Genomic DNA, 25,001 nt, shown 5'->3' on the forward strand with positions numbered 1-25,001 from the left:
TGCAGGTGATAAAACGTCTCAACATGAATTCAAATTTTCATTCATAAGGTTTCAAATAGGTGATATGCAGCCTACTTTTGAGAGGATATGGTTTGGCTCATGCTATAAGTCCTTTGGGACTATTTACTTCAGGTACTGTATTTATATACTGTACTGCTTAAGATTCAGAATTTCTAAGTAGTGTACATAAAATGTTTTATACACACATCCACATCTTACTCCCAGGTAAGTGGGGGTAAGATTGCAGCCCAAGTCATATTCAAGAGTAGACCTACCAAATCAATGGACCTTCAACAATGGCTTCAGTCACATCTCACCCTGTATTTTAAATCAGCTTAGACAGTACAGTGGTACCTCAGGTTAAGTACTTAATTCGTTCCGGAGGCCTGTTCTTAACCTGAAACTGTTCTTAACCTGAAGCACCACTTTAGCTAATGGGGCCTCTTGCTGCTGCTGCGCCGCTGGAGCATGATTTCTGTTCTCATGCTGAAGAAAAGTTCTTAACCCGATGTACTATTTCTGGGTTAGCGGAGTCTGTAACCTGAAGCGTATGTAACCTGAAGCATATGTAACCTGAGGTACCACTGTACTGAACTTGCGAACACCAAAATGTCACAGAGAAAGTGTTGCTGGGAGCACGCGTTAATGTCTGACAAGTGAGATGACAGTTATGAACTATCACATCATATACCATAATCAAGACACCTAAAATTATTTATGATTTTATATTAGATAGGTTTCAAAGAAATAATCAAGTCATACCATACTTCAACTGAATAGTTAAATACAGACTGAAATATCCATTTTAGGTTTACTATATCAAACATACATTTTGTCTTCACATCAATCTTCTTGTGCTTGAAAAGGAATTTATTTTATCCTTCCCTCAACTCAAAGCAGCTCCTGCTTATGTACGTTTCCGAGCACAATTCAAAGTGTTGGTGCTAACCTTTAAAGCCCTAAACGGCCTTGGTCCAGTATATCTGAAGAAGCATCTCTACCCCCATCGTTCTACCCGGACACTGAGGTCCAGCGCTGAGGGCCTTCTGGCGGTTCCCTCACTGTGAGAAGCCAAGTTACTGGGAACCAGGCAGAGGGCCTTCTTGGTAGTGGCACCCAACCTGTGGAACACCCTCCCACCAGATGTCAAAGAGAACAACAACTACCAGACTTTAAGAAGACATGTGAAGGCAGCTCTGTTTAGGGAAGCTTTTAATGTTTGATGCATTACTGTATTTTAATATTTTGTTGGAAGCCGCCCAGAGTGGCTGGGGAAACCCAGCCAGATGGGCAGGGTATAACTAATAATTTATTATTATTATTATTATTATTATTATTATTATGCAAAACAAGAAAAGGTGTTACAGTAATTAGCCACATACTTGATGTGTCCACAGCTGTAAAGGTCAGTGAAAGTGCAGATCTTTTTAGGGCAGTAATTAAATTCACTAATTTTGACATTAGTGAATGCTTCAAAATTAGCATACTTAATGCTGCTGATTTACCAGAAATATATTCATCTAACCCAGAGCCGACCTGACCATGAGGCGGGGTGAAGCGCTCACCTAAGGTGGCAGAAGTGCAAGAGATGGTGCTCCACCCCACCCCCACCCCCTGCCAGTGAGAGGGTTTTCTGCCATGCAATTCCTGCGTGCCACAATGCCAATCGGCTCCCCTGTCCAGAGGAAAAGCTGAGTGGTAATGACTGGGGGAAAGCCCCAAGTCGGGTTTGGCAAGAGCCGGGGCACAGTGGAAGTGGTAGGGGTGGGGTGCACTGGCAGCAAGAGGAGGAGGAGGCAGGAGGCAGCAATTCCACAGGCCACCCCTAATCTCACTCACTCTTCCTTCAGTGCTATTCAGCACCCTTTAGTTCCCCCAGGACCCTGCCTCCTATTGCCATTTAACTTCTTATTATGGCACCAAGTGTGATTTTGTTTATGGGAGCCTATGACATCATCATCATCAGACCTAGCTTTGCTCCACTACTGGCAGAACAGGACGTGTCACCACAGCCAGTCAAATTAAGTAGGAAATTAAATTGGCAAGTTAAATTTTAAAAAGAGCTGAAAATAAGCAGAAAGATGAGCAAAAGGCCATCAAAAAAAATATGCTTGGGGGAAATGTCAAAACATCACTTTTCAGTACACTCAAATGCTGGTATTTACCATGCCAGGTTAAAGTAGTTTGAACTTAAGCTCAAATGAGAAGTTGCCCCCCCTCCCAATATATCAGAATACTAATATTTCAATATTTGGAAGTTGAATAAGTTTCACTAATGTTTTGCTCTTTAAAAGGGTGGGCGGAACCACCGTGACCTCTTTCTCTCCTGTATTTAAACACAATTGGAAAGGCACTGGCTTCTGCCATGTTGTTGTTGTTGTTTAGTCGTTTAGTCGTGTCCGACTCTTCGTGATCCCATGGACAAGAGCACGCCAGGCACTCCTGTCTTCCACTGCCTCCCGCAGTTTGGTCAAACTCATGCTGGTAGCTTCGAGAACGCCATCCAACCATCTCGTCCTCTGTCGTCCCCTTCTCCTTGTGCCCTCCATCTTTCCCAGCATCAGGGTCTTTTCCAGGGAGTCTTCTCTTCTCATGAGGTGGCCAAAGTATTGGAGCCTCAGCTTCACGATCTGTCCTTCCAGTGAGCATATTATTATTATTATTATTATTATTATTATTCCCCTTCTTGGATCACTGCCTTGCCGTGGCGAAGGGGCTTGAATAACTCAGAGAAGCTATGAACTATGCCGAGCAGGGCACCCAAGATGAACAGGTCATAGTGGAGAGTTTTGACCAAACGTGATCCACCTGGAGGAGGAACCGGCCACTCCAGTATCCCTGCCAAGAAAACTCCATGGACAAAGACAACAGGCTTCTGCCATAGCATATTATTATTATTATTATTATTATTATTATTATTATTATTATGTAATCCCACTAAGTTTATCAAAATCCCAAAGTTATTATCAACTTCATGTTGCAATCATTGCTTGCTTATGGTGGCAGTCCAAGAGATTTGAGGTGTACCCAATTTGTACATCTCAAATCTCCTGCTGTTGTTTGTTGCCTTGTAAGAATCCTCAACAACCCTAGTGGAATTAACTGGTAGAACAGGGATCAGGTATAACAGAAGTCTCAAGGACTCCCCCTCCCACTGCATCTCCTTCAGTAAATAAAATTGTGTGATGTTCTCTGCTTGTCTGGTGTCAGGGCTTTGAGCATACCAGACCACAAGTGGCTTGCAATAAAACAGACACTGCAATCAGTTATGTGTTGTGCTAGAACAGACAGCTTCTGAGCATAATCAAAGTGCATTGCCAAAAGGGAAAAGATAAGCAGTCATGAAGCTGCCTGTCTCCCAAGACAGACAGATGCCAACAACAAGGGAAGATTTTGGATATACAGAGAGGGTTGTATCAGTCAATATCAGTCATACTCAGAGTTGACCCACTGAAATTAGTACAGTGGTACATACCTTGGTTTAAGAACAACTTAGTTTATGAACAACTTGGATTAAGAACGCTGCAAACCCAGAAGTAGGTGTTTTGGTTTGTGAACTTTGCCTTGGAAGCAGAACATGTTGAGTGTGTTCCATTTGTAAACTGAGTCCCCTGCGGCTATAGGAAAGCACGCCTTGGTTTAAGAACTCTTTGGTTTAAGGATGGACTTCCAGAACAGATTAAGTTTGTAAACCAAGGTGCCACTGTACATACAGCTAACCCAGAACCATGAACTTTGATTGGTCTACTCTATGTCAGCATTAGTTTGGATGCAGCCCAGATTCCGGTATATCCGTAAACTTGCAGCAGGGTGTGGGGAGCACAGAGGGCATTTAAAAAGGTGTGAGCAAAGGAACAAATGAGCACTAGCCACAGAGGACGTATCTATGCATGTACAGATGACAATAATTTAGCAACTGCTCATGCTACCTGCATAGCTTGCAGGTGTGGACACTTGCAAGGCAATGGCTTTTAGAAAACCCCCAACCACAGTGTTTCAAAGGCGGAAGTCTGCACACAGACTTTCACTTGGCATGGTAAATACCAGCTGTTACCACATGGGGGTGCACTCGTAAGAACGATTTGTCCTCTGACATTAATGACGAGCTAGAATAATCTCATGATGACTTTTCCAAGTCAAAAGTAAACGCAGGGAGCCTGCTCTAATCAGAGCTCCCGACAGTTTTGTTTTGTTTTGGGGTTGTTGTTTTTTGCAAAAGTCACCTCTTTTTACAGTGGGTGGTAATAACACAGAATGAAGATTGCTCAGCAGCACTCAAGCCCAAGTTAACACTGCTGTAAATTGTTTGACAGTTTAATCCAAGTTTAAGAACTACATGTTGTTCTGGCATAGAATTTTACTAACTGACTCTGGGCCACATACCTTCAGTTTTAATCCAAGCAGGGCAGTACCTACCAAGCATACAAGGCTCAGTCCAAGCATTCCAATTCCAAACATTACATTATAGCTATGGTTTTATGACACCTACTGCTAACTCTAATTGGCTTGTAGGTTAGGGCAATATGTCATATAGCACTTCATTAGTTATGAGCCTCTAGCCATTAAGTATGGGAACCATAATAATTTAATGTGGAAAGCTTTGTAGGTGAAAGTGAGTACTATTTTAATCCTTTTTTTATTATCACATTCCTATCCTCTACAAAACAAAACAAAAGTCTGCCTCCAGCTATTTCCCCAAATTTCTTATGCTCAAAAAAAAGTCTAATAGCAACATCCTCCACTTTCATTCATGTTTGCATACACATTCATTTCAAAACACAGTGGCAAAACTAAGGCTATAGTGTCCATAAATCCGCAAAGGCCAAACGAATCAAGGAATGTAAGAAACTTATATAGTTATCAGTTTTGGAAATTCTTCCTTTGAGAATTATTCCTGAGTTTTGGCAGGGGGCTCTGGGGAAGGAGGATCCATACTTATGTATTGAGACGGGCAACACTGTGAGTGAGTCCCACCAGAACAAGTGGGTCCCACACAAAGAAAGCTGATCATAAAAAGTTTCAGAAGATTCCCTTGTTTGCAAGCACAAAAGGTACCACTACTGGAAAGGATACTTTTCCACGCTAAACAGGTACACATAAGATGAAAGAGCAGCCAGATTGTACACAAACATGTAAGCCGCATGTCCAGTTTGTCATAGCACTAAATGCTGATGCCAAAGCACCTGTAGGGAATATTAAACTGCACTTCTGACATTAACATACTATTCAGAGGCAACACAGTCAAGGGGGGGGGGAGGCATCTAAGAATTGTACATTCCATCCTTCACCTGTAGCACTGACAGTTCAATCTCTAGCATTTCCAGGTAGAGTTGGGAAAGAATACTGTCTGAAATCCTGGAAGGCTGCTGCCAATCAGTGTAGAGAAAACTGAGATAGATAGCCTCCTGTTCATTACAGGGGATAGGTCTCTGTGGGCATTAATGACTCTGTGGTCAAAACTGTCTTGGAAGCCCTCTTTAGTACTGGACAGAGATTTTTCCTTCTGTCGTTGAAGCAATCCTGCTAGATCTCTACCCAACTGGGAGAAAGGAAGCATTCAGAAAGGTGCTACATGACACCATGGCATCAACAGAAGCATATAAAGAAAGAAGGTTAAAGGTTGGAAAGAAATAATGAGAGGGAAACCCTAGTAAGATAAACCCATGGTTTGCAGGGGTTTTTTAAAAGATGATGAGGCACATGAACGCACCAGGGAGGCCACTAGTCCAACATCATCAACTCTGATTGGCAGTAAAAAAAAGGGGGGTAAAGGACCCCTGAGAGTTAAGTCCAGTTGCAGACGACTCTGGGGTTGCGCCGCTCATCTCGCTTTACAGGCCAAGGGAACTGGCATTTGTCTGCAGACAGTTTTTCCAGGTCATGTGGCCAGCATGACTAAGCTACTTCTGGCGAAACCAGAGCAGCGCACAGAAACACCGTTTTCCTTCACACAGGAGCAGTACCTATTTATCTACTAGCACTTTTTTGGCATGCTTTCGAACTGCTAGGTTGGTAGGAGATGGGACTGAGCAACAGGAGCTCACCCCGTCGCAGGGATTCAAACTGCCGACCTTCTGATCAACAAGCCCAAGAGGCTCAGTGGTTTAGACCACAGCGCCACCCGCATCCCTTTGATTGGCAGTAGCTTTCCCAAATTCTCAGGCGGAGAGGTCTTACCCACTATCTGCTCCCTGATCTTTTAACTGGAGATCCTAGGCTGTTCTTCAGCGAAGCAGGTGTTTCACCACTGACCTATGGCCCCTGGTTTAGCATTATTCAGAAGTTAGCTTTTCAATAAAAATTGAGAGAGAGAGTTGCCAAAGTCAGTTGTGATCAGAATTTGGAAGGGTTCATCAGAAGGTTAAGGCAAAAAATTATCTTCAGCATCTCCAAAAACGGTACAGTAGGCCACAGAAGTCCTTCTATGATCAGGACTGTGGGATACAGCAGATTTTCAAAAAAATGCATGTCATAACATTAAATAGACAAGGAAGCCTCTGTGCCACTATATGAAATTACGAAGGACAGCATAATTTACTGGGTGCTGGGGGAAGGGAGAGACAGCTCTCTGGATAAAGCCAAGAGGAAACAGCTTTTAAAAAGGAAGGCATGTTCTATAATCAGTCTAAATGCTGATGGACTCAGTAAGGAGACCAATTTTTTAATGCTGCTTTAAATAAAAAGAGAAAGAAGACTGCAGTTTTAAATGGAAAACTACTGAATGTCTAACTTGGGGACTGCACACTAGACCTAAGGAAAATAAACAGTGAACGTTTTCTTTATAGTATAATGATATGAATTTACTTAAACAATTGGAGGAGAAAGAGGATAATGTTTCAGCTAAAACTTTCTTCAGATAAATCATCTGTGAATGAATTTATCACACCATCTGTTGAAAATAAATCACGTACTCCTAAAGGCCACATAGGAAACTATAGTCATAACCTGGGAGTTTTCCCTCCAAATAACATTTTTTCTGATCTTTTATCCTTACTATACCATTTAAAGCACTAGATTTGCAGGGAACATCTGTTTGAACATGTGAGTAAAAAAAAAAAAGTGACTTGTGTGTGCTATTATGAAAATCTTTCCTGAAAAGTAAGCAAGTTTTTAGCCTCCCATCTTAAACATATACACCTATAATTTGTTTGAGTAATGCGTTTCCCAACAATTTCTTGATCACAGAAAACACACACAAGAATATGCTGGATTTCACTTTGAGACAAATTATAACATGGAAGTGGGACTCTATTTGTTCCTCTGAAGATGGTTTGGAAACTTCAGCTGGCACAGAATTCGGTGGTCAGGTTGCTCACTTGGGCAGGAGAGTTTGAGCATATTAAACTGACCCTGGTCCTACTGCACTGGCTGCCAATTACGGTAGTTTCTTGGCCCAATGCAAAGTGCTTAAACGGCTCAGGAGCAAAATACCTCAAGGCCCGTCTCCCCCCATGTGAACCAACCCAGACTCTGCATTCATAATCTGAGGCCCTTCTTCATGTGCCTCCTCCACAAGAGGAGGGTGGCAACAAGAGAATGGGCCTTTTCTGCTCTCCATTTGTGGAATGCTCTCCCCATGGAGGTTCGTCTGGTGCCTTCATTACATATCTTTAGGCACCAGGTGAAAACTTTTCCCTTCAACCAGAATAATTAACATTCTGTGGCTCTTTACATGTGTTTGCGGTAGGGAGGTTATTGGTTTGTTTTTGTTTTATTATGCATTTTGTATTATAGAAATTCAACTGTTAAACTAAATTGTTAAACTAATAGCAAATTCAATTGTTAAATTATAATGATTATGTTGTAGTCAAAATGGAGCTATTAAGAAACAACACGATACACCACATGCTCAAGGGCACCACAATGGTTGCAGAAGTAGAAAAATATTTTTGGGTGGGGGATGGAAGGGGGCAAATTTTCATCTTTCTCCTAAATTGCTTTGCTAATAAAAGCAGAAGAGGTACTGTCACCAAACTGAAGCAACAGACTGTTTTGGGAAAACTTTCATTTGGGAGAAAGATGAACTCAAAAGAACTGCAATGACTTATAAGACCATCTAAGATCGTAGGTTTGATGGCAACTTCCCTCAAAACATGCAAGTGTAAGAAGTATGGATGAACTACAAAGAAAAAGTAAGAGGGGAAATCAGTCTATAAAAATGTAGATTCTCTCCATTCTCACTTCCAAAATTTTGGTTTTTTTATTGTGGTCACTGCATTTTGACTATAACACTTTCGCCTTCCCGTGCTTCTACTTACTTTCCCCCTGATCTTGTCATCGCCATCAAAAAAATTTCTTTGATTGCCTAATGGGCCTTGTCATGCCACTTACCTTTTTTTGAAGAACATTGATTTTTCTTTCTTTGACTTCTAACATGTCTTTCATATCTCGAATTTCTCCAGCCAGAGTTCCCTTTTCTTCTGTGAGGTCTTGCAGTTGTTTGGTTTTTTTATTAAGAAAACTTTCTTTTTCTTCTAAACGTAATCTCAAGGCATCAACCTATAATAAAATATGAACATGTGGGGGTGTTAATAGATTTTTAAAATGGCATTATTTTTTGATTTAGTTGTGTTTGTTTGTTTGTTTGTTTGTTTGTTTAAAATATTTATAAGACACATTTTAGGCTGTGGTTTCCATACAGTGTTACAGGTTGCTGAGCACTTACCATCCTAATCCTGTAGTTCTCTGCGTTGTTTTTTTATTTGAAAAAAATATGCAAATCATGTCTGGGAGGGCATAGGGATGAGGGACAAATGCAACTGAGTGCTCCTTTAAAGGTAAACCTGCCTAATGCACACTTGTCTGAACAATACATGAACTGAAAATAGGCATCCTTCAAAATTCACACTTATCTGAATTCTGCAGTGCAGTTCTCCACTTACTTTCCCAAGGTCCCCCAGTGAGCTTTTAGGCTAAGTGGGGATTTGAACCCTAGTCCAACACTCTAACTCAGCTGCAATATGTGAGGTGGGTCTAACTATACCACTGCCCTCTCAGTTGCAATGATTGTGGAGGGGCAACAGTGAGAGAATCACCAGGTCTCATCCTGCCCCCTCCCAGTCCTGTTAAGTGTCAACATTTCTGCAGCTAGGAGGGCAGCACCATTGCAGCACCCCAATTTCACATGCCACAGCTGTCCTAACTACATATTAATACTACCTTGATCTTTTAAAACACAGAAAAGCACAATCAGGTGAGAATATTCACATTAATTATTGCTTATTGGTTTGAAAGCAGCATATTTCAAGGGGTGGGGGAGCTGTGTGAAGCCTTATTTATTCCATGTTCCGTTGCGAGTTTTGTGATGCTAAACTTGCTCTGAACAAAAAGCTCTCCAAATCTATTTCTGAAAGTCAATTTGGGACTAATTTGGATGATCTGTTAGATCTCATGATGCATGTTTCTTCCTGTTCTTGAAATGGCTGAGTTCATTTCCTCATACACTGGGGGAAAGATGTACACTGAGTTCAATGACATTTAGATATTTTCTTTTTATTACATGATTCTGGATAAGAATATCATCAGCATCATCTGTGAATAAAAATTAATGCTTCATTATTAAGAGAACAGACAAGCGTTCATATGAAACAATGATATTAGAAAATTAATATGTGCCACCTATGACTATAAGGCCACTTATTTTAATAGTTCTTGTACAAAAGAACAAAAACCCAACTTTCAAAGGCTTATAAAAATTTACAGTTTCAGTTGCCCATCAGGTGACTGTGTGGTGGGGGAAAGCCTCATATATTTCTCTTTTCCCTCTTCTTTGTAGTGTAACTCTTCACAGAGATTTCCAAGCATGGTTACCAGATCTCAACCAGGAAATATTTTATTTATTTTTATTTAAATGATTTTACTGTACTATTCATATAATTTCAAAATAAAGCAGTAAAAACAGCATTCAAATAAAAAAAATCAAGTCAATCAATCAATCAATCAATCAATCAACAAAACAGCAGGAGAATCACCACAGTCCACAGAACTAGGGAGAAATGGCATCCAAAATAAAAATATGAAAGAAAAGAACACACAGATTTCAGTTGTCACCAAAAAGACAACAAGGCAGAGCGTGAGATGACCACAGAGAAGGCATGGCTCCCAGTAGAGCCTAATCTGGTCATTACATAAGATGGAGCCTGGAGCAGAACTGCTGGAAAAGATCTTCAGTCCTGCAGGGAGGGTCTGCATGGGGGTAAACATACTACCTAAGATAATCAAGATCCCAAGCTATTTAGGACTATAAAGGTCAAAACAAGCACTCTGAATTGGACCTGGAAGCAAACTGGCTGGTATCTGTCACTTTCAAAGCTCCGCAATGAGCAGGCTTTGAGTTTTGCTCCACAGGAGATACAAGAGCAGAGTGGGTGACAAGTCCAACAAGGCAGGAGGTGGCAGGAATGGCAAACACCCCTTCTCTGGAGCCGATCAAAGCTTCTAGAAACAGGCACCTGTCTGCAGACTCAGCCTGGAAATGCCATACAGCAAGCTAAAAAATGTGTGCTGGAAGCCAGCAAATGTTCAGGCAGAAGTGATCTTATTCATGCCAGCTAGATGTTCTGGTATTCAGAGGATAACCACGACAGTAAAATAAGGCCTAATTTTTTATTATTTTTGAATACTATCACTTGGAGCTTTAAACTGTCTGTATTCTAAACACACCAGATTTAACCATTAAAGCTACCATATTTTGATGAAACCCATCTTATAACTATTATTTAAAAAACCTCAAATTTGTTAAGTTTTTATATTACTGAGCGTTTTTTCACTAATAAGGTAAAGGTAAAGGGACCCCTGACCATTAGGTCCAGCCGTGACCGACTCTGGGGTTGTGGCGCTCATCTCTCTTTATTGGCCGAGGGAGCCAGCGTACAGCTTCCGGGTCATGTGGCCAGCATAACAAAGCTGCTTCTGGCAAACCAGAGCAGTGAACGGAAACGCCGTTTACCTTCCCGCCGGAGTGGTACCTATTTATCTACTTGCACTTTGACGTGCTTTCGAACTGCTAGGTTGGCAGGAGCTGGGACCAAGCAATGGGAGCTCACCCCGTCGCGGGGATTCAAACTGCCGACCTTCTGATCAGCAAGTCCTAGGCTCTGTGGTTTAACCCACAGCGCCACCCGCGTCCCCCCCCCCAATACACTAAAGGTATCCAAAACTTCCTATCTTATCTCATGGGAAGGAGGGGCCCACTTCTCTTTGCTGCCTGTCTCTGCAAGCCCAAATGGGACCGAAGTTGGAGCAGCAGTTGATTTTGAAGCTCACATTCCCCCAGCTATAGTCCAGCATTTGCTTGCTTTATTTTCCCAGCTGTAAGCAGTACTAGTTCTGTTGCACAGCTGCCTTCCTAAAACACTACGAAGCATACTCATGGTTGAAACCTGGCAGAGCAATGGGTATGGCAATACCACTAGGGAACAACTAGTCTGTACGCGCACTCTTGTGTGTGGTCTTGTGTATGCAGACGTGTTCTTCAAGAGACAAATGAGATGGGGAATGCTGGTGGTTCTCCCTGCCTGTAATTTCCCTTGCAGCTTTATGCAATCATGGAGTAGGGTAGAGGGAATGGCTTTCCCAGCAACCAAACTACCTTTGCCTGAACTGGATCCAGCCACTTCCAATATGGGCATCAGCTATGTACTAAGCAAGCATTACGTCATTTCTTAATTCATCTCTGGCCATGCAGATGTGTCAACTGAAAAGCGGCTCAGAGTGACATTCTTCACTTTGCAAAAGCTCAATGCAATAATATTGTTAGTTTCCTTCCTTTTTTAAAAAAGAAAGAAAGAATCACACATCTTTCAGTAAGACGCACAGGAAGAATTCAACGCAGTAGGTTACGAAAAGCACCTGGCACACTTTTGACACAAAATAAAAGTTAAGTACTGTATGGAAAAGCTGTTTGGCGCGTTGGCTTCTTCTTTTAGAATTCTTGCCTATTTAACGCACAAGGAGAGAATAAGAATGCATGAGGAATTCGATCTTTGTACATTCCAGTTTTGAACTGAAGCGATCCACACCTTCTGGACTAATGTGCAGGGTGGAAATCAGCTTTCACACTTCCCAATTGCTCTGGCACAGTTCTTGGCTCAAAAAGCAAGCTTTAAAAACTCATGCTTTTAAAGAAATGCAAGTTTTTAGTCCTCATTCAAATTAAGAATTTCCATAGATATAGATATAGATATAGATATAGATATAGATATAGATGATATAGATATAGATATAGATATAGATAGATGATATAGATATAGATATAGATAGATGATAGAAAGATAGATAGATGAAAATTAAATTTTCTCCTCAAGCTGCCATTAGTTAAGGGTGGGAGAAAAGACAGGTAATCATACATCATACTTAAAAAGAAGCCCGAATCCATCTTGTGCCAAGGCTGATTTTAAGCATAAATGATAGGCTATTTTATTGCTCCCGGATAGTCAGAAAGAGAGAGATTGCTCCTGCATCAGAAACCATCTTGGCTGTAATTCCAGGAAGGCCTTGCATGCCTTTTTTCTCCTGGACTGAGAGGGCGGAGTTCCTGACTGACTCCAGCTACAAAAGCTGAGGCTACTGAGGTGATGTTTAGGGAGTTTGCGGGGTGGCATTGTTGCTATATCCACACAGTGATCAACTCCCACCCGGGACCCAATGTCCCCACTGTGGAAGGACATGTGGATCCAGAATTGGCCTCCACAGCATCTTTGTTTTTATATCTTATTATGATTTATGTGGAAATTGTTCAGTTTAGTTGTATACTTTTTGATATGTTTATGATTACTTCTGTTAAGTTTATAATTATGTATTTTTTATGTTGTAAGCTGCCCTGAGCATGGTTTTAACTATAGAAAGACAGCATACAAGTACAATGATGAATGATGAGTAATGAGTAATGAATGTACATCAGAGAGAGAGAGAGAGAGAGAGAGATCTGGTGTCAGATTACTCCTTTATTGCCACTTCTCTTATCCTCTGGCCCTTTATTGCCACAATCTCTTATCCTCTGGCCCAATCAATGTCAGAGCTCTGACATCAGCAGAGCTGAAAGGGGGACTGTTAGGACTACTAATTGGAGGACTAGGCACAGATTTTGACCAGTTCAGGAACAGGTCTAATCCTAAAACATACCTCCCATTGTTTCCAAAGGAAGGGAGGAGTCATTTTGAATAGTTCTACTAAATTCCTAAAAGTTTCCACAGAGTCTCATAGAGTCAATCTTTTCCTTCCCCATTTTTCACCCCTTTAATGAGAACTCATTCAGATAACCACATCCTAGGGTCTGTATTGCTATGGGAGACAATAGTGGGGATAGTGGAGCTCCCTGATGAGTATCTCCAAGACAATTAAAAGTTTCAGAGTTGCTCTTTTTACCAAATGATAAGCCATGGGTTTTGCATATATCATTTTGATACATGCAACAAACTCTCCCCCTAGATCAAATTTATATAATACTTGAAACAGATAGTTCCACTTCATATGATCGACTGCTTTTTCCACATCCAAAGTAAAGCTCCATGTAGGCCTTCTGATTCTAAATGGAGTATATTAAATAGCTTAGATCAATAGGTATGTGCATGGAATTTTATACCTTCAATAAATCTTTAACAATATATCTGCCTAATATCTTGTTTCATCTTTTGGCCTAGATGATAGTCCATATCTTAAAATCCTGGTAAACACAAGCTTAATAAATCTTTCCCTTGTTTATGAACAACAATAATTTCTGCTATTTCCCAAGATCTTGGAAAGGTACATTGTTGTACATTACTTCATTCAACCTGCTTAACAAAAACAAGCATAAAGAATTTAAAATATATATTCTCATGTTCCCCTGAAATCCTATGCACACCTAGGACCTTCTTATTCTACAATTCCTTTACTCAACCTAACTGAAGATGTGAGGAAACGTAACCTGTCTTTGATCTTTTCGTCTGCTGAGATGTCAAAGGTGTAGAGCTTATTATAGAATTCTCGAAAGATTTTGCTATTTCTTTTGGGAAAGTTACCAAGTAGAAAAGATCTGGACGCCATCTGAGTGAACCCCTGTGTAAAGCAGTTTATTCAAAATCTGGCAGATATACAAAGGCAAACAAGTCCAGGATTTTCCCTGCATACAGGTATTTACTGTAATGAAGAAATTGAGGGGGGGGGGATTGAGAATATTCAGATCTGGAAAGAGTATGACTTAATAGAACTCAGGAGACTACTACAATATGGTCTACTAAGAAGCTGTAGATAAATCAATGAAGAAGTAGATATCCAATCTATTACTATATTTTAATATTTGCAAGTTAAACATATAATTACTAAACTGCTAGTATAATATGGCTCATTGAGGAATTGTACCAAATTTGAAATGATAATCTCCAACAGCCTAATGCTAATCTCCAATAGCCTAACCAAGTAAACTTTAAATCAAATTTATAAAACATGATAAGTAGTAGGCTGATTTCCCATAAGGAATTCTTATGAAATAGGAAGATGATTTCAGGAAAAATATTTCACAGGACACATGGAATTATATTCCTCAGTCCACATCATGTATGAACTGAAAAGTGTATGTGTGTGTAGAAGACTCCCTGGAAAAGACCTTGATGTTAGGAAAGATGGAGGGCACAAGGAGAAGGGGACAACAGAGGACGAGATGGTTGGACAGTGTTCTCGAAGCTACCAACATGAGTCTGACCAAACTGCGGGAGGCAGTGGAAGACAGGAGTGCCTGGCGTGCTCTGGTCCATGGGGTCACGAAGAGTTGGACATGACTAAACAACAACAACAACAACAACAACAACAACAATTCTAATGACCCCTAACTTGGAATCCATCTTTTTCACAGCTGCCATATACTGACTCAACATCTGTATCAAACTATCTACCATGGTCTCAAGAAGTGCTATTTTTCAAGAAAAAGAGGTGTCGGAACTCACCATGAATGCCTCATTTGTTCTCTTATAATGGCAATGGTGCCCACCTGAGAGGTACCGGAACTAAGTTCCAGCTGGAAAAAAAGCCTTTGCTTCAAAGTCTTTTTCTTGATCAGTCTCTTCCAGTTCAGACTTCATTAGTATATATGTTAAACTAGGAAATTTCAGCCCCTGAGTGCCTCATACAGAACATACTGCATTGGGCTAAATCCCACAATTCATATAGAATGGCCCTTCAGCAGCTGGCTAGAAGAGGAAGCCATAAATCTGTTGATCCAACCCTTCTTTACATCCAGAGGCTACTCATGCTGTTTAGTCTGAACTCATTGTGTCTCTGATAAATAGCAAGTTGATACAAGTCAATGCACTGCTATACCCACCTGATCTTATCAAAGGATAGCAGAGAAATTTGTTTGGCTCACGTTTTAATGTGAATGCACCCAATTTGCACATCCTAGACCAAATCAAAACGTAGGTGTCCACCAAAATCTGCACATCTCTGAAGACTGCAGCACAGTTCTTTAATGAAAAAAAGGTGTGCAAAGAAGAGGAAACAGATTTGCATAAGCTATGTGTGCAAATTTATATGTACAGATGCAAATACTATAATTTAAATGGAAATACAATTGCATCTCAGCATAGGACGGAAGCCTGTGATCAGAGGTGTGCCTGTTCAGTCTGCATTCCAGGTGTTGGCTGTTGATGGGCAACTTCCAGACCCTTCTGCTCTCTCTTCTTACAGTTCTTTCAACTGCACTTGGTTGGGCCAGACAGCCCCATCAAACAAAGGACTCCCTTCATATACAGGACTGTCCTCTGTAAATTAGGATATATGGGGCCCCTATTCATCTCATATATACATAAAATATTATACATAAAATTATACAAAGTATTTTAACAGGGGTTTTTTAATTTAAAAAAAAACCTTATTGCTCAGCACTTTTATTATTTTAGGTCTCTTCATTTCATCTAAGGAGCTCTTGCAATTTGACTTAGTGTGTCATCCAAACATGGTTTGTGGTTATGCTCTGTCCTAGCTAGCCATGAGCTGCAGCCAAGAACAATTTTTAATAATATGTTTCCATGCTAGGGAAGTAGGAATTGGATTTTGGTGTAATTTTATCTTTAATATAGAAGTGCTATTTCTGCGTTGTTGTTTTTAATACGGTACCTCCTGATCTTAAACACTATGAAGCAAATTGCAAAAGGGCAATTTACTTTGAGTAAGAGGCAATGGATTGTTGCAACATTCCACTTGAAGAATTTACTCTCTGCATCATTCAGTATACAATATAGCACTAGAAAAGCAAAGCAAAATATCTTCTGATTTTTAAGATATTTAACATATTGAGCACTGAGAAATTTGATGTATTCAAATTTACATTTTGGCTTTTTGTACTATTAAGAATAGATGGATTTAAGCCACAACCCCAAAGCCAGAATTTAGTGTTTAATTTACTTCTAGACCCCCTCCCCTCAAAAAAAACCCACCTCTGGGAACAGTAACATGTGTTAATACTTGAATATTTTTTTCTTAATAAAACTTCCAACACCAGCTTTACCTCACTGAACTTACCTCACTGTTTTTTATGTTTGCTATAAAACTATAGCTGTCATAATATTTCTTTGAATTACAGCAAAAGGAAGCAGGTCATTCATGAGTCAATGTTATTTCACAATGTAATGATAGTTGTAAATTCAAAATACTCAAAACCAATTTTAAAAACCATCAATCCTGGAAAAGCTCTCATATTTTGAACATTCTGTCTCTAATAATTTTTCAAATTGTTTTTAGAAAAGCAAGTGCCAATAAAAATGGAATTCACTGCCATCTTCTGCCTAAGGCTGTGTTAAGATACACTAAAATCCTATAAACACTTACTTAGAATTAAATCCCACTGAACCCAGTTGGACTTACTTCTTAGTAAGCACACATAGGATCAAACAATGTATATTACCAATCAAAATTTTTCTCTCTCCCTCTACACACAAACACACACACACACACACACACACACACACTTTAAAATTAGGTATACAATCTACAATATAAGCTAATTTATGTTACTTGTGCAAAATTTGAACAAGATATTTGAATTAGTTTGCTTCATGCTGCAATCCTGCTGCCACCATGCCTGAAGCAACTGGGGCAGCAAGCAGCCTTTGCAGCCATTTGGAAAAGGGGGGAATGGTGTTTGGGCTTCACATGTGGACACACACTGTGCTGACCAGGGACGGTTGTGTTATATGAGGTCATACAAGCCCACACCGCTCTCCTTTGGCGTATTCAGTTTTTGAGCACCCTCCGGTAAAGTCACTGTAGGACACCATTTATGACAGTGGCATTCAACTTTTACACAATTAATTGACCTAACTTAGTCAAGTTCATTCATTTCAATGGGTCTACTGTGCATAAAACTTAGCTGAATTCCCACCCAGGGTAGGAATTTTTTGCCTATCAGATGACTGACCTTGGAGGTGGGTTTTTTTGCCTACTCTGTACAGATTTGGTGGTGGGTTCGGTTAGGGGGAAACCTTTAGAAAGGTTAATTGGACACACTGGGCTGTGGAAGTTATGAGGTAGTTATAGTCTGGTGAGCATATTCCTTTATGGCTGAAGACTTGCCTTCAGGGCTATGGGACTCTCCGGCATGGTAGAGAGCTGCTTTGGAGCTAACCTGTAATAACTGTCCAGAGCTGTAGGGCCCCAGAAGGCTGGTGAAGCAGGTAGGCCTCCTTACGTACCTGAAATGGTGGGGCTGAAGGCAGGTTGGCTTTGGCAAGGTTGGTTTACCTACTGTTCGTTCTGCGCAATCAATCAGTATCCTACACCAATGTCCCCTGCTGGGTTCAAGTAAATAAATGTGATCCAGTTCACCCAATCTCGTGCCTGGCCTCTTTATTTCTGTGTGGTCGCAATATTCAAACAAGTATTATAGTCACTAGTCTACATCCCCACCCCCACTACAGCACAAACTTCAGTCTAAAACATTGTTTCATCAGACATATTAGGGATAGGCAAGCTATCCTAAAGCACTTTCTAATTTACTAGTAATCAGAGCCCCATTTTCAATTGTTGCATGAGTGTAAAAAATTGTCAAGACTAGCCACGCACTATGTTTGCAACTTCTGTCCCCAAGTATTTTGTTTGGCAGAATTTTCTGCACAGAATGGCAAACCTGATGCAGAGTCATGCTTAATTTCAAAGTTACAATATTAGAAAATAAGCCTTTCAAATCAGGAGATGATTTCATAAACAACTGCGAACTTTTTTTCAACTGAGAACCTCTGCCTTGATCGAAACAAGCAGAAAACTCGCCAGTGAAACTGTTCCAGGCAAGGAATGGGGACAGCTTCAACTGCGACATTTCTTCATGGCAGGTAATTATTTAAGGCAAAGGAACCTAGCTAAAGCGGGAACCTTAATGAAAATATTACTAGCTTGTTGATTTTTACAAATATCAAAGGTCTATGATTGTCCCCTCTTCCCATTATAATTACTACTAGTCACTCCTTTGTTAAGAAGCAGCAGAAATGCGCTTTTATTGTACTATTTCTATTAGCTATCTTGGCTAATATGGGCTCCGCTTTGGTGCAATAGCTCCTCAGAAGCCAAATTTGCCACTCCAAATTGTCAGTTTATCTGTCCTTCCCACACCCAGCACAGACCCTTCCTTAATTTTCCTAACTGGAGCCAGTCCAAATATTTGTCTAAGCCTGTAATGCGGGGCAATCTAGGGGGCATATTTTAGATCCAAAGTTAACAATGGAATATGGGGGCAGGGGAGAGACTACTTTTGGGCACTAATCTTGAAATCACTGTACCAGCACAGCTTCTATTCTCTCCATTGGTCTTTCCCCAGGAGCAGCACAACCCTGCCTACGTTAGTCAGCTAAGAGTAAGAACAATGAAAGAGTTGATGGTGGGGTTTATGCTATCCCCCTCAGGCATAACCTTGTGACTGGAGCCTGTGTTTTTTTGGTATTTTATCATCTTGAAAGAGGCTGTCAGAACACTCAACTGCACCTCATGGGGAAAGATTGGGGGGAAGTAGTATAATAGAAGAAAAAGGGCATTCCAGGAAACAGTCTTTGAGCTGATGAATAACATAGCTCTTAGGTTACTGATTCATGTGGCATTAGGACAGGCCTTCAAATGAGTTTATGCTTTTGTTTCATTGCAACACGGCCAACAATCTCTGGTACAAACCTGCCTCTACTTTAGCTATGCACAGCCAGAGTTAGTAGCAGTGCTATGGAACCCATGAACGAGATGAGCAGCTACCATCCTAAGAGCATTCGGGGAAAGTAGGACGCAATGATGGCACTCTCTCATTTAGCTTCAGCACTTTCATCATTGCCCTACTGGCCAGCAATCAGTTAAGCACTGATGAAAACACAACTCCCAGCTTGATGTGTAAGCATATACATTTCCCACAGAGAATATAATGAAGATCCTCAGCACCGCAGGATTGACTTCAGCCCTGTTCCAAGACACTGCCAAAAGTGAGGTCAGCAAACTGTTGGAGATGAACCTCTGAATTTTGCATGAGAGCAATGTGATACGACAATTCAGACCATCACTTGCAATGTCTAAACACACACCCAATCATGTTAATTTCAGGGACATGCTGGAACAAATGTCAGGGCTCAGGATTGTAGAAGCTGCTGACGATGAAAGGAAACAGACACTCTTGACTGTATTTCATTGCCCAATAAAACATTATCATTTGTATCTAATTTCCCAAACATTCATGTACACAAGGGTCATCTTGGGTACTACACTATTTTACAGTACTACGTACCTGTTCCTGGCACTCTTAAAACGTTGGATTCCTAAATGGTGCAGTTATATTAGGGGGTTTTGTGCCAAAGTATAAACTTGGTCTTGTAAATCTGGCGGGGGGACAAGACTACAAACCTCCCAAGTGGTTTTTTGAAGTTTCCAGAGTGTTTTATTGTTCTTATAAAAAAACCTTCAGCATTTTGAGAGCTCTTGTGTGCATATAGTGAAAGCAGCTTCTACTTGCCCTTTGAAAATAAATGTGCCAGAAACAACAGCTTTAACTGGGGAGAACTGGGGAGCCTTGAATAACCTTCCCCCACAAGAGCATCCAATCAACCCTGGATGACATATACTCTGCCCTGAACTGTTTATAAAGATTAACAATATATAGTGTAATAAATTAACACAAAAATGGTTGTGGGGGAATGAAATTGAGACTGAGGTTGTAGGTTTATGGGACAAAAGCATGTCCTAGCAACTGCAAATATCAGCTGACTGTTGTGCTAGCCAAGGGGAAAATGCAATCTCCACTATCTTCTACCTTTTGAGACAAGCACATCAAATAACTGTCTTTATGCCAAATTAAAATGTTTCACTCAGCTTTGCAAGCAAGAATATGCAACAAAAATAGGAGAAATTTGAAGGCACTCTCAAAGATGCTCCCCAGATGCCGACTGCAGGCAGATGGTGAAAGCATCCTTGCGCCTGTAGTGAACATAAGCAGTGCATATCTCTATTTCTGCTTCGTTTTAAAGCTAGCTTTCTTGTGACGTTGTGGTCCTTGTACAATACTCTACAGTTATCCCAAAATGAACTCAGCCACTGGCAATATTGTCTACTGATAACAGCTAAACAGCTGCTTCCAACTCGAGATACAAAGGGAAGGCAGCGTCTGGTGCCAGCCAGCTATAAAAACCTGACAGCAAGCTATCCTGAGCAAAAGGTTCTCAAAAGAAGTGAGCTGAAGAAGTGAGCAAGGGTTATCAAAAGATCAGAAATGTTTGCAGCCAAAGAAGTGAATCACTCAGCTGAGATGTGCCAGCTGGATCTTCAGTTTCACAACTGATAAACGTAACAAACTAGCAGGCCTGGAGAAATGGGAACTGACAGGTGAAAATTGTCAAAGATAAACATGAATGGAGAACAGGAAATTGCCAAAGAAAAGAGTCATCCAAAAATACTCTGCTTTTTGAGAACTAAACCTGATGACTTCGTGTGACCATAGGAAAAAATACAAACCGAGAGTCTTTACATAATTTTCCTGCATGCATGCAAGAAAGGTGATAGTTTTGTACTTTGGGCAAAACTCCCAGGTCCTAATCTTTCAGAAAATATTACAAAATCATAGTAAGCTTTTAAAATAGATGTCACATGTCAGCATTATGTTTATAAACTGCAAAAGCAATTCCAATTTTCCATATAACAGGAAGCGATAGAATGTATTGCTGGCTACCAACGTTTCCTGCATAAACTCCCCGCAATCAGCAACACCTTTTGTTGCTAATGTGTTGCAGAACCAACACACATAATGAGTAGATACATGCCTAGATTCCTAAAAAGAAAACTACTGATGCAAAGGATAAAAAACTGAGAAGCATCAGAGGCTGTCAAAGCTTCTTGATGTGCTGCCCAAGTAAATTGTTGCTGCTTTCCTCTCTCTCTCTCTCTTAAAGGAAATTATTACATAACTGATAACGAAGAATAAGGTCGAGCAGGCCTTCTTCACACATCACACTTTTTCAAGGTGTACAGCCAATATTTTTAGGAGTACATTTAAAAATTAAAGGGTGGCATTAGGCAAGCAAGACCACTTCTGCTTATGCAAGGCAGGGCAATTTATTTTCACGGATCTCCCCTACCAATTCCAACCTCAGGAACTATGTTTTCAGGGTCATGGCTTATAGAGAATAAGTGAAAGTCAGATGTCCAGCCTTCTATGACTTCCACTTGCCTAATGCCACCATTGGAGACAACCCAGAAAACCGAATGTAGCAATTGTTTTTATATGAAAACAACATGTATCATAGCTACTTATATCAGGGATTCGGAATTGTCTGCCGAGGGTACAGCAAATGTCAAACCTGGGTTTCTTGCACCCCACATGCATCCTTCATGCCATGTACGTGGCCCAACAATGGCTATGATCCTCTTCCACTGTCAAAGCATTATGCTTCAGATGACCAGTTGCTGGGAGTCGCAAGTCAGCAGGGTGCTGGTGCTGTTGTGCTCATGTTCAATTTGCAGGCATCCCAGAGGCCTATGTTTGGCGAATGGGGGGAAAGGATGTTTTGACTTGATAGACCACTGGCCTGATCCATTTATTTAGGTAATTTATAATACCACTTCATATTTCCAAGAAAATCTCTAAGTGGTTTATTATATCCTAAAACCATTACAGAGAAATGAGAACATTGGAATGAGTAATGCACATGGGTAGGCATACTAAGGCCCGGGGGTCGGATCCAGCCCAATCGCCTTCTAAATCCAGCCCGCCAATGGTCCAGGAATCAGTGTGTTTTTACATGAGTAGAATGTGTCCTTTTATTTAAAATGCATCTCTGGGTTATTTGTGGGGCATTTGTATTTTTTGCCCTAAAATATAGTCTGGCCCCCCACAAGGTCTGAGGGACAGTGGACCGGCCCCCTGCTGAAAAAGTTTGCTGACCCCTGGTATAGTATATCAGAGATCTATATGACTTTGAAGGGTCTGTTAGGAGGCTTGATTGACACATAATACCTGAGGGGGGGGGAATACTTCTTCTTTTTGCCCTTTAAGCCTCTTTTTCTTGCTGTCGCTGGTCACCATGCAGGTGTTAACAAAAATCCTTGTGACTGAGCAAAGGAACATCCCTTCAAGTGGGTGATACCTACTCTGTCCCAACAAAATATCAAACGAGATTACCGTATTTTTCACCCCATAGGGCGCACTGGCCCATAGGGCGCACCTACCGGTAGTTTTTTTGGGGGGGAATAAAGAAAAAAAATTATTTCCCCCCAGGCATGGGGCTGGGGCGGGGGAAGCCCGAGCTTCCCCCGACCCCAGCCCCCAGAACAGGCTGCTATCCGCAAGCCTAGGGAGCCCGGCAGGAAGTCGCACCGGTCTCCCCAGGCTTGCGGAGAGCTGTGTGAAGCCCAGGCACGCTCTTCAGCGCGCCCCAGGCTTCGGAATGCAGGCAGCTCTGCGCAACCCTTGGGAGACCGGTGCGAAATCAGGTTGCGGAGAGCTTCCTGAAACCTGGAGAGCGAGAGTGGTTTATGCGCACCGACTCCTCTCGCTCTCCAGGCTTCAGCGAAAGCCTGCATTCGCCCCATAGGACGCACACACATTTTCCCTTCATTTTTGGAGGGGGGAAAGCGCGTCCTATAGGGCGAAAAATACGGTAATCAAGGAGGATCTTGCTGCAAGAGCTGAATCATACAAGCTACAGTAAGAGAGGAAGATTTGTGACTGAGAACATAGCTCTCTATCCACTGCATCAGAATGGCTCCACTCCATAGTGGACTTACTGCATAGTGGTTTCAACCATGAGAGGGAGAAGTAGGAATGGTATGAAGGCTCATAATGCAGCAACTATGCTAATTCTAGGCAGCTGTGGGTCCAGACACTGGAAAATTTAAGAACCTTGTGTATTCCACCTTTCATGATGGAAGGAAACTGGGTATTAATGCAAAGAATGAAGTAGTTAGTAAAAAAATATGAACCATCTAAAGTGCCATCAGGTGAAACTAAGAGAGAAATTTGGAAGAGTTTCACCAGTACTACTTTGTTTTTTCACCTTCTGTCCAATACCAATGTGTTACTAGATAACTTATTGAATTAGTACAGTATGGCATTTTACATATGGCTGCCCCACATTATGTAACCTACGTCTGCTCACTTATACTCTGATCCTGAATTCTATATTTGACAGAAATATGATACTATAATGAGGTGTTCTCATTATTTAATTAAAAGCTCCATTTTGAGTAAAGGTTACCTAATTAGGTCATTTCTCAGCAGTGTAATGGCTGTGAAGGCATTCAGTTAATCAATTGTGGGTCCTAAATAATTCAAAATACAGAAAGTGGATTGTCCATGTTATCTTTCTCCAACTGGTATAATGCAAAATCAGATGGTAAAATAACTAATTGCTTTCCCCCCTGGAGTTACTACCTCACAAAAAGTAAAATTGCAGTGTTTTTCATACCATGCAAGCACAATATAAATGCCAAGCTTGTGCTCTCAGGAAATTGAACTAGTTCTAGAAAAATATCCTGCTGCACTTGTCTCTAATAAGTGGCAACTGATGTTTAGTTCCAAACCCATTAAGGAAAAGGCACACTTGAAAATAAGACATGGGCCAGGAATCATTATGTTCTTCCAAAACACTCCAGTATTCCCCAATAAAATCTACTGACACGTAAAAGAATGAAGATAGTATCACACAAGTAAGATTATGAGTTTTTCCACATGCCATGATAGCATATGTAAATATGCTATCAGTGCTAAGGCAGAAATTCTTCTCTTGGCCTTCCTGTCTATGCTGGATTCAAGGAATGACAGCTGTCACTCACATGGATACCATCTATCTACACCAGCAGTTATCAGATCTTGACAGTGTTAGCTACCTCAGTAAGTTCTGCAAGCTTGGAAGAAAGTCTCATTGTATTCAATCAGGCTTGCTCACAAGAAAATCTGAATACAATTGTAGCATTAAAAATAGAATTGCTGTTTAAATATATACAGTGGTACCTCAGGTTAAGAATTTGATTCGTTCTGGAGGTCCGTTCTTAACCTGAAACTGTTCTTAACCTGAAGCACGACTTTAGCTAATGGGGCTTCCTGCTGCCGCCGCGCTGCCGGAGCACGATTTCTGTTCTCATCATGAAGCAAAGTTCTAAACCCAAGGTACTATTTCTGGGTTAGCGGAGTCTGTAACCTGAAGCGTATGTAACCTGAAGTGTATGTAACCCGAGGTACCACTTTATGTACTTTTTACACTTTAACCTGCAGAGCAATGTATCAACAAATGTATTCATTTTAAGGATTATATTTTTCCTGAGGAAAAAATCAGAAGCAAATTTAGCCCTTGGTCCATCCTCCCTCAACCCCATCATCTCACCATGTTTGTTTTACACATTAAAAAAAAAAAATCAGCTTCTGATCCATAGCCAGTTTTGTGGTGTGTTTATATGCTGTGAATGTCTGTGGCCATAAAATTATTGAACATTATATATTTACCAGCTGCTTTCTTCTTTTCAAATTAGCACAGTTTGAAAAAGAAAACACTTTTCCCAATTATAAAATAAAACCTTGC

The 25,001-nt window shown here is 40.8% G+C and overlaps 1 protein-coding gene and 1 long non-coding RNA gene across 12 annotated transcripts in view; one reads left to right on the forward strand and one right to left on the reverse strand.

The window, feature by feature from the left end:
* ERC2 (ELKS/RAB6-interacting/CAST family member 2) overlaps window positions 1-25,001 on the reverse strand; it is a 529,811-nt gene that overhangs the window by 321,851 nt on the left and 182,959 nt on the right. For all 11 annotated transcript variants that reach the window (XR_014216005.1, XR_014216006.1, XR_014216007.1 and 8 more), the window contains one exon: window positions 8,332-8,499. Coding sequence is in view for 3 of the 11 variants with exons in the window: in XM_082209373.1 (XP_082065499.1) it covers window positions 8,332-8,499 (168 nt within the window). In the remaining 8 variants the exon portion in view is untranslated. The remainder of the gene's footprint in view (window positions 1-8,331; window positions 8,500-25,001) is intronic.
* LOC309525531 overlaps window positions 1-25,001 on the forward strand; it is a 382,776-nt gene that overhangs the window by 13,087 nt on the left and 344,688 nt on the right. The window lies entirely within an intron of this gene.

This window comes from Podarcis vaucheri, assembly GCF_965113315.1.
Source record: "Podarcis vaucheri genome assembly, chromosome: 2".
NCBI classification, from domain to species: Eukaryota; Metazoa; Chordata; class Lepidosauria; order Squamata; family Lacertidae; genus Podarcis; species Podarcis vaucheri.